The 10,509-nt window shown below is 42.5% G+C and overlaps 1 protein-coding gene across 3 annotated transcripts; it reads left to right on the top strand.

Annotated features, from left to right (window-relative positions):
* The first annotated feature begins 258 nt into the window (after nucleotides 1-258).
* LOC6628866 (atrial natriuretic peptide-converting enzyme) lies at nucleotides 259-10,509 on the top strand. Of its 3 annotated transcripts, none has more exons than XM_015172866.3 (6): nucleotides 259-545; nucleotides 6,833-7,988; nucleotides 8,533-8,902; nucleotides 8,977-9,579; nucleotides 9,635-9,960; nucleotides 10,030-10,509. In XM_015172866.3, the coding sequence occupies exons 2-6, from the start codon at nucleotides 7,140-7,142 to the stop codon at nucleotides 10,273-10,275; spliced, it is 2,394 nt and encodes a 797-aa protein (XP_015028352.1). In that variant the 5' UTR covers nucleotides 259-545; nucleotides 6,833-7,139; the 3' UTR covers nucleotides 10,276-10,509. The 3 variants fall into 3 exon arrangements, with proteins under 3 accessions (XP_015028352.1, XP_015028351.1, XP_002052085.1); XM_015172865.3 differs by having other exon boundaries at nucleotides 259-554; XM_002052049.4 differs by lacking the exon at nucleotides 259-545 and having other exon boundaries at nucleotides 5,899-7,988.

The following is a 10,509-nucleotide window of genomic DNA, read 5'->3' as shown; positions in this document are numbered from 1 at the left end:
GCGCAGGTAAGAGTGGGTAACCCAGGCGGCTAACACAGTGCACCACTGACTGCACCGCAAAATGATGCCAACTCAATAGAAGCACATCGAACGACGCCTTAAGAGAGTGGCCAAATGCAAACCAGTTAAGAGCCAGGTCGAAGAGATACAAAGCCAGATGCCGAGAGTCAGCCACTGGCGATACCAGATTCCGACACACTGAGCCGGAGCTGAGCGAAAACGAAATCAAACTGAAACCGAAAGTCAATCGGCGCTGAGCTCCCTCCAAAGCCGAGGCCCCAAAGCGGCGCCACTTCTGTCCGTCTCTTTGCGAAGAAGAACGCGTAGCAAATATCAAAGAGATATCACAGCTGCAGTCGCTGCCGCTGTCGCAGTCGCAGTCGCTGTCTGCGTCGGCTGCGCATGCTCATTTTTGGCGTCTTCAAGCAAATCGCCCAACTGGCAAAGGTTTCAGTCGTAATTTTGGCAGCCGAACGTGCGGAGCTTTTGGCCAAGAGACGCGCGTGCCACAACAATAACAACAACCACAAGTCTAATTGCAACAAGTGCGTAGTGTGAGTTAAAGCTGAAAAAAGTATTTAACTGAAATCAATTTCAATAAAAAAAAAAAACGAAAATCAATCCGAAGATCTGCCTTAAAAATGCCTATGTTTTGTTAAGTTTTTATGAGCCGCAAGTGCATAAATATTGTTGAGGCTAATGCAAAAGTACTTCAAACAGAGCTCAGCAGCAGCAGCAGAAAGTGCGAATCATAAAAGTACACACAACTATTTGGCTATAGATACAAATGTATCTGCAAGTGCGCTGCATGTATATCTCGTAAGCTGTATCTGGTTAGCGTGCAAGGTTCAAATGCACGGCAAACACTTGCCAAACTCAACTCTGTTGTTGTTTTTTGTTTTTTATTTTATGTAAATTATGACTTTTGTAATTATCGCACTACAACTAACAACAACAAATTGCAGCTGCCATATGCAATCGGCAATCGACAGACAAAAATAAATTAAAAATAATAACGACTTGTAAATATTTGAAGTTTGCGCTTTTAATTAAATGAAAAATTGCAATCAAATTTGATTAACATATAACATGGCAACAAACATGGCCAAAACCAAAACCAACAACGACAACAACAACAACCACAACTAGTGAGTACTCAAAAAGTCGGCCGGCCGAACTAACCGCAGAAGATCCAAGACCAAAAAATATACCAAAACCGTGGAAAAGCGTCAAGTGTGAGGTTCTCGTGTGATCTGCGATCATTATTGCTTATGAGCTTATGAGCAGGCACTCTATATGTTAGTTTGCGAACAGGTCTGCAAATCTGGTAGCTGCATTAATTACAAATCTATTTAAATGAGTCTGACAGCCCGTCGCGCCGCAGGTGAGCTGCAACGAGCCGCAAGTTACGAGCCAAGTGCCAAAGATGATCATTTTAAGTGATGTCGCAAGCATCTGTTGCCAACGGATTTATCTTTAAATGATAATGAGGTGCAATTCCTAAGAATCTACAGCTCAGTAAAAAACTTGGACATGTTGATTACGTTGCGAAGTTAAAGACTTGACGCGACTTGAAGTCTAATGAAAAAGTGACTTTGAACAAAAACTCTTGCGAAGTTAAAAGGAATTCAAAAAAATAATAATATTTTAATAATATAAAAGCAAATTATTTAATAATTAACTTTTTAAATCAAAGTTGAAGTTGAGTTCATGTGTTAATTTGACTAAATCGTTTATGGATGGTTTCTGTAGACAGCTTGACAAGAATTCTATTGTGATCAAGTCTAGCTGCTGTCTAAAAAAAAATTGAATAAAATTAGACCCAGAAGGAGAAAAACATTCTCGTACAATTATTTGGTCATAAACGAAATTTGAATGTGTATACGCAAATATTTTGAGAATATAATTCTCACTAAAAAATATTAATAATAGCCATGTTTCGTTTTCAAGATTAATATTGTGATACAATCATATGTTGAGGATTATTTTGAATAAAATAGTTGCTTATATTTTATTGAATACAATTTTAAATAATTGTTAAATCGAATCTTAAAAAATATTTAAGCCAATGAGTTAGTGGGCTGTGATTCAGACGAGGAGTAATAAAATTCCTTGCATTTTAGTTTTGCAAATTATTACAAATTTGTAAATAGAAAACAATAGCAAACTTCTTAAAATATTGCTCTCAAAGAAACTCCCTCCCAGATCATTCTTGATATTTCTTGTAGTTATTTTTGGAATTTATGTTTGTAGCTTCGACATTAGTTCACTCAGATGTTTTATTGTTTTGAATATGTGATATTATATGCATTATTGATTTTTTCTAAAAATACTTTTTTATTTAAATCAATAAATATTCAAATGAGTTGCTATAAGAATTATTGATTTGATTGCACCAGCCTCAATTAAATTTGCAACTGTCCATCACATTAATAGACAAGATTTTAAAATTATTATTTTACGGCGTGCTGTCAAGTACATGTAATAAATAAATTTATAGTATAATATAATATTAATTTATTACATTTATTAATAAATTTAATGTTCTTATATGACTTCTATTCTGAATAAACTAATAGCGATTACATTAATAGCGTTTTAAATAGAAATCCTAAACTTAATTATTCAAATCCTTTATTGTTTTGACTATTTCAAATGGAATTTGAATACCTTATGACTGTCATTTTCTGCCTCTCTTTAAATACTTTTGATTTGATTATTGAATAGTTAATGTACATTTGATAAGTCCCAATGCAGTTCACCTCGTCGTCAGTCACTTTTAGCAGTTCACGACAATGATCGATCACACTTCACTTCACTTAGCTCATTTTAGCTCTCCTATGATGAAGTACGAGTATGTAGGTCGCTTTTCTCACCCCCAAGTGCAACATCCTTGGCATACTCTATCAATTATCGATTATTCACTGCCATGACGCATCGCAAATGCACTCACACACAGTGAGACTCATTGAGAAGAGAAACAGACAACTAGCAAATTACTTTACAAAATTGTAACATGCACAAATATGAGCATATAGTCGTTCGGCTGCCATAATCCACATCCACAGAGCAATCGACAAGCACACAGAAAACACATCCACCCGCTGCCGAAGCAGCTGGCCTCAGTTAGTCGGTCCTCCCCCCCGTTGATGGCTCGTAGCTGTTGGCCAACTGTGGCGAACTATGGCTGGCTCGCTGGCTCACCTCGCACATCTTGGCCGGCACTTGGGTAGATACTTAAATGCTTACGTGCTGGCTAGTACTGTACAGCCAAATAAAATCAAAAAGCATAAACAATTTATTTTACAAAAATAAAAAATAACTTTGAACTGCAGTTGCACACATCGACTACAGCATCTGTTTTGGCTGCAGCTTTGCTTCTGGCGCAGATTATAGCCACAAAATGACTTAACTTATAAGCAACTCAATGCCTGCCTGGCATTTGCAATGGCTGTTGTTGCAGTTGCAGTTGCTGTTGTTGTTGCCGAAGCTGAAGCTGAAGCTGATGCCGCAACAAGTTCGTGTAATCAATGCAATTTAGTCGCTTGCCATGTCAGGAATGTGGTGCATAGGTCGACTGCTAGTTAGCCACAATGCGAAACACGTCTCGTCCGAGTCTAATTCCAAGTCTCTGCCTCTGTCTCGACTCCGAGACCGAGACCGAGTCCGAGTCCGAGTCCGAGTCCGAGTCTGAGTCTGACGTGTGAACAGACCGCCAGAATATAGAGAGTTGTGCAATAGATCGAGCATAGATTGAAGATTGCACTAACCACGTATATTCGTGGTGCCCACTTGATGGGGCATTCAGGCGTAAATTCATTGCTCAAAGGTGTTCTAATGGTTGCCCAAATGAGCCCCCGATGGGCCATTGTGTACAACATGTCTACATGGTAGCACTAATACTTCACCTGTTTGATATTACAAAGTAGATATTACCTGCTATTAAACGCAGCTACAGTTACTAACTAGAGGTGAGAGGCGCAAAACAAGTTACGATTGCCAATTGCCAAGAATTCGCCAACGAACCGACAAAACCTTACAGAAACTTGTTTGGGGTGTTACGAATAGATTCTATGAGCTTCAGATTATCAAAGTGTATTGTTATTTGCTGCATTTCCAGTTCCTTAATCTTCTTGTCTAGTTTTAAAGCATATTCATCATCTATTTGAATAAAGACATACTTATTGTTTCGATTTGATATTGAATAATCCAACGTTTGAATATTTGAAGCTTTTCATAAAGTTAAATACTACCAGCATAAATTTGTGCACGGTTTTGACTTGTTCCACTGATTGATGTCAATCCTAACGGATTTTATATTAAAGACATTAATTTCGAAGGTTTATATCTAAACATTATTGCTGTATATATTTATAAAATTACCGAATTAAAATTTGTTGTATTTATTTTTTTACAATAACCCATTAAAATATTGCCTATTTCTTAGAAGTTTTTCTTTTAATTTCCTTTGACAAGATAGTTAAATTTCTGTTACCTATTTCGTTTTTACATACATATGTATAAAGTTTCTGCAGCTGTATATTTTTGGGACAAATTTTATTATAAATATTGGAAAAATGTGAAAAAAATATGAATAATATAATTTGTTCAAGTCCTAGTAAAGCCTTCCCCTTTACATCGATTGCCAAAAGTATTCCGAAATCCTTTCTGATTTAAATGTAAAAAACCTTTTAGTTCTCTTTTACACAGAATTGTGTAATAAAATTAAACATCTGAAAATGCCTTGAGCTTTTTATTAACCAAAGAATTGAGCAATTTAGAAATTATATAAAATAAAATATCCGTTGCTGGATCCACTTAAACATCATTTAGCTTTGTAATTTTGTACATCACGGCACATTTCCCAGATGACTTAACCGCCTGGCCATAGAGTTTTTCTCCGATCACGCGCATCTCACATTAGTTAAGTGTTGTCTTATGAGGCAACTGCGGAACACATTCGCTCGACCATTAGCAGCTTTATAGTTCGAATCAGCAACGAGTTAAGTGAAGCATACGTAATTGCACTGTTTATGCTGTGGGCAATGAGTTACACCCATGTCTGCCTCAAGGCGACCCTAAAGCAAGGTTCTTTAGAGCCCGTTTAGCCGGCCGTCAATTGCTGTTATGACCTTTTGTATTTGGCTACAGCTTGGCAAGCAGCTGTTTTCCCGCCACACAACTGACCTTAGCAAATCTTCGAGCCAAAATTATAAAGCTGCAAGCGATGCTATTAATAACTGCCCAGCGAATTTTGAACAGTGCATTGCGAGAGAGAGGGAACCGCGGCCCAAAGAGGGCCAGAGTGCCAGAGTGGAACCGAGCCGAGATTCGAGAGCTGTGCTGCAGCTCATTAAGCGACCAACGAACGGGCAACAGCTGTTGATGTTCGCTGTTCAGTGCTTTGTTGTTCGTCTCTTTGCCACAGTCTCTGCCCAAGCTGCAGCTATATGGGGGCACTTGAGCCGCACTTTGCAACGCCAGGGCAGACAGGCAACCAGCCAAGACGCGGCTCTAAATGAAAACAAAAGTGAAAAGGTCAGCACCCAGGCAGGGAGTCGAAAATCAACAAATGGCAGACGCAGACAAAGACGCAGATGCGGAGCTAGATGAATATGAAGCTCCGACACTCAGCCAAGTGTAGCGCGCCAAGCTCAAGCGATTTGCTAGGTATACTCTTACTAGAAAGAAGTATCACACCTAGCTTAAAACTTGACTGAACAATATGAAATAGTTATACTTTTATATATATTATATATCCTTAAATAGAAATCGACAGCTTTATGCTATTAAATTGAATATAGCAGCAATTCATAAAAAGCATATTTCGTGTTCTAACAGCTTTAAAGTTATTTCAAATGATCTAATAACTCAACTGGCCATTTTTATTTGAATAATTAACTGCTGTCTTCTTTTGACTGTTGCAATAATAAGTCTCAGCTCTTTTGATTGAATTGTTAACAATAAATTGTTGCTCAAGCTCTAACCAGTAAAAGACTCACATTATGAGCATTTTTTAAAATCATCCCTTTACTTATCTACTTAGTATACGATCAGCATAAAATTGATTAGTACAAGGATTATTCTGCAACTCACCAAATGTTTTTCTAAGTCTTGACATAACATGTTTAACAAAATAATACTTATAGCTATTAAGCTATTTAGATCAATGTCCTCCTCAGTTCTAAAATTGTGTTAAATTTTTCTTTATAAGGTACATTTGTAGTGTATTTCTAGATTTTGTTGGGCCTTTATATCTCTTTTTTTTTGCCCGTTATTGGCCGTTTTCCTGCTAACAAGTTGCGCATGCGCTTGTCTTGGCCCAGAGGCGCAACATTTGCAGCCAGTTGCGATTTGGCACGGCTCAGGCTCAACTTGACTCGTTGGGTTGCCCAATGTGCGAGTACTTGCTAAAGCCATTCGCATTTTAATCTTTCTAAACTATTGGGCAATACTTTTGGGGCATCTGGAGGCCAGGCCAATATGCGATTATCTACTGCAGTTGCAGTTTGTTGCGGATGGGAAACCGAAATCAAAAATTGCGGCAATTTGAAGAAGCTAAACGTGGTTTTGTGGTCATTAATTGTGCCTGCTGCTGTTGTTGTTGTTGTTGTTGTTGTCGTTGGAAGGTGCTTTGTTGTATTTAATGGACTGGGAAATTAGGCAGGGGAAAAAATGCGCGTAATTGAAGAAGCAGCCGTGAACTGGCATCGAGCGGCGGCTGAGTCGAACCAAGTCGAGTGACAACTTTCAAATGGAAATGAATTATTGGCAGCACTTTCATTTTGTGGCACATTTGCAATCCGATTTCCTTTCCCAATACATTTTGCAGGAGACACGACCGAAATTTATCCGAAGCCAAAAACCAAACAACTTTGACTTGAGCCCTCCCGAAATTGGATTTGGATCTGCCGCTGATTCCTTGTGATCGCTCTGACATTAGCAAATGCGGCACAAGAGTCGACGCGACGTCTGCTTTGAGAGACAATAGCAATTACACCCAGACTACAGACGCGCAGCGATTGCTTATGTAATCTTTGCCAGCAGCCAGTCAGACAGCAATTGACATTTGGAGCTAAGACGAGGGCGCAACAAAAAAAAAATAAAACAAAAAAGTTAAACCTCGCTAGCTGCTGATCATGGACGGACACAAGCCGCTTGAAGATGCCGCTGGCTTGGCTAATAATGAGGCATCATCAACAGCAGGCAGCGTCAACGGGAACGGTCTGCGTCGTCAGCCGACCAAATATCCGCACGGCCTCAATATAACTGTGCAGACCATCGATGATGCCAAGGCTGATGACTACTCCCGCGCCTCCACATTAAGGAGCAGCAGCAGCGGCAGCGATGCCGAGTCCTGCTGGACCGACACCCAGAAGTATCGCATCGGCATGCTGGGCAGTCCCGAGACGCTGGCTGAGCTCCAGGTGCGACGCTATAAGTATCCCCTGACGGCCAACTATTATCTGAACCGGGCAGCTCCCTCCGCTGGCCAGCAGCAGCACGAGAAGCCCACGCCCCTGATGCTGTTGGGCTATGCCAGGCGCGCCTGCCGCTGGAAGTATCTGCGCTGGCCCATCATCTTTGTGGCCAGCGTGCTGCTCTTCTTCGGACTGATCACCTACTGCCTCTGGCTGCACGACGTCAGCGTCGCCCGAGCTCGTTTCCTGCAGCGGCGCTACGAGGCGACCAGCTCTAGCTCGACCACAGAGTGGGAGGGCCTACTCGATGAGGAGACCACGGAGGTGTTGGCAGCTACCACAGCGAATTCCAATGTTATGCAAGAGTCAACGCGACTGAGAGCTATCGAAATAAACAGGGAGCACACGACATCCATGTCCGTCGCGGAGGCGGAGACGCCCACGGGAGACGATGACTATGATGATGTACTGCTGCCTGCAGACAGTATTCGCTTCACCTCTGGCCACCAGAACAGCTTCGGCGTGCCCATCGAACAGGATAAACGAATGCTGCAGCTACTCAAAGATGTAAGCATTCAACGCCAGAGTATTTGGTTATAAAGTTGCCAGCATCTTTGATAGAGGATGACAAACGAATTTTAGTGTTTTCCCCTTTTAAAATGATTGTTAAAATTAACTCTGACATTCCATTTAAAAAGCGCACTTTCTCTTCTCAAAAAAATTACATTTTTTCTTTCTATGCTACAATTTTGAAAACGAAATAATTTATTCACACGTAATTTTAATTTTCTAACGATAATTTGTTTCCCCTAAAGAACTAAACAAGTTCCAATTTTTGAGTTACCCAGCTTCACGAAAAACTTCAGAACCTTATTAGTGCCGCATTTTATTTTTCTCTATAAAATCGTAAATATATTTTTCATATGCAGTTTCCGTTCCATTGTTATCTTAACAAGTGAATAATTGAAGAACTAAATTAGTTCTAATTTTCGAGTTTCCAATTTAACAAAAAACTTTAAAAACGTTTTGAATGATTCCACGTCTTAAAGTAAATATTTAACAAGAAAATTGGTTTTTCTTCAAAAAACCTTCATCACATGCACTTTTGAAGCTATTGCCGAAACCACAGTCCACACCCCCCGCCAATGTGCATCTGTTGACCCGCGTGTCGCCGACTCTGCCACCGCCCTCGGGGGTCAGTGGCAGGCCGACTGAGGCGATGACCACGACGCCAGCGAGCAGCATTGGCAGCGGCTGCATCTCAACGGCATTGCCCATGTGTCGCGGTGTTCTGGACTATGATCTGACCTACAACAATGGGAATGGAGCGCCACGGGACGCCGCCTCAATGGAGGCCTATGAGCAGCTCATCAGCGCCAACTGTTCGGCACGTGCCGTAGAGTTTGTCTGCGCCGCGCTGGAGCCCGAGTGCCGGCCCTTGCACATTGGACAGCTGTCGCCGTGCAGGCGCATTTGCAAAGGTAACAACGCAGCAGAGAGAGTTGGTGGAAGGATGAGGTGGTGGCTCATTAATCAGCTGCGCTGTTTGCTTTAGCCATACTGGAGGCCTGTTCCATTGTGATCGCGAACTCGGACCAGCTGAGTGAGCTGTTCGACTGCAGCCAATATCCGGATGCCCATGAGACGCACAAGTGTGAGGATCCCACACGCAGACGTAACTTTTGCTATGTCAATGAGTTCCAGTGTCACGACGGGAGCTGCATTCCGCAGCAGTGGCAGTGCGACAACATCAAGGACTGTGCCGGCGGCGAGGACGAGGATGAGCAGTGTCTGGTGTGCGATCACGAGGAGTTTCGCTGCCGCTCCAATGAGAAGTGCATACCGGAGAATCTGCGCTGTGATCTCAACTATGACTGCTTCGATGCCAGTGACGAGGAGGATTGCGACGAGTACGGCTCCGGCGATGCGGCGCCCTTTGACGAGGCCGAGCTGAACGCCTTTCCGCGCATTTTCTCCTACGCCAGCTTCCTGTCGCCAAACGAGACGAACGAAAAGCTATACACTTACATCACAGCCACCACGGATGAGGAGGCCGGCACTGAGACCAAGTTCCAGGTGCATCAGGTCGCAGCGCCCGCGCCAGCAGGGAATGCCAGCTCAGAGGAGCCGGCAGCAGGTGGCGGGCCCAAGGGCTTTGGTAAGCTTTGGCTTCAATTCATTCCACATTTGGCTCATCTCTGCACGCGCTCTAGTTAACTTTCGGGACAGCAAGGAGATCATGATGACCAGCGATTCGGAGAACAAGTTCAAGTATTCCGCCCAACGTGCCAATCGCACCACTAGCAAGTTCAGCATATCCACAGCCACGGTGCCCACCCGAACCGCCAGTGCGATCCCACCCTCGGCTCTGGCACAGCAGCGCGAACGGGAGCGCATCGCGATCAGCAGCTCCAGCAGCAGCACGAGCACCACGTCGAGCACCATGGCCACCCCCACCAGAGCACCAGGACGCTGTCTGCCCCACGAGTTGCGCTGCGTAAGTGGCAAGTGCATAACCGTTGATCAACTGTGCGATAAGGTAGGCAATCCATGGGAATTCCGGGACTCCATTCTCAAAGCATACTTTCTTCCTTTCCGTTGAGCACAGCAAATAGACTGTCCGGATGCGGCCGACGAGATCATGTGCGTCTATCGCGAACGACCCAGCGTGCGCGGACTAACCACTACAACAACAATGAAGACCACGCCCACCACAATACTAACAACAACAACAGCACCAGCAATAATAACAACAACAACAACAACAGCAGCACCTACAACAACGCCGCCAATGACCACAACGAGGCGTTCGGTGCGAACCAGCCCGAATCGAAGTCGAAAGCCTAAGTCCTAGACAGCTAGGATATTAGCTGATGTACATTATATCAAATCTTATACTTATATTAATATTTATATATATCTTTCTCTTTTGTATCTTTCGAATGCGCGCTCGCTATATGTATGATATATTATTGGCTAGATCGTAAGTTGTTAGTAGATTGTTTGACTATTTTTATGTACCAACTGCCAGACGTGTGTTTGGTACGTGTGTGTCTCGTAGCAATAATAAAGCTAAGATAATAGATAA

This window comes from Drosophila virilis, chromosome 4, assembly GCF_030788295.1.
Source record: "Drosophila virilis strain 15010-1051.87 chromosome 4, Dvir_AGI_RSII-ME, whole genome shotgun sequence".
Lineage (NCBI taxonomy): Eukaryota > Metazoa > Arthropoda > Insecta > Diptera > Drosophilidae > Drosophila > Drosophila virilis.
Note: the sequence above shows the minus strand (reverse complement) of the source record. Positions and strands in the feature narration are given on the sequence as shown.

Excerpts from the sequence above, each read along its gene's own strand:
- LOC6628866 (XM_015172866.3), top strand. The coding sequence starts at position 7,140 with ATGGACGGACACAAGCCGCTTGAAGATGCCGCTGGCTTGGCTAATAAT. Across the intron at positions 8,903-8,976 it reads GTGCAGGCGCATTTGCAAAG|CCATACTGGAGGCCTGTTCC; the intron begins GTAACAACGCAG and ends TGTTTGCTTTAG. Across the intron at positions 9,580-9,634 it reads TGGCGGGCCCAAGGGCTTTG|TTAACTTTCGGGACAGCAAG; the intron begins GTAAGCTTTGGC and ends CACGCGCTCTAG.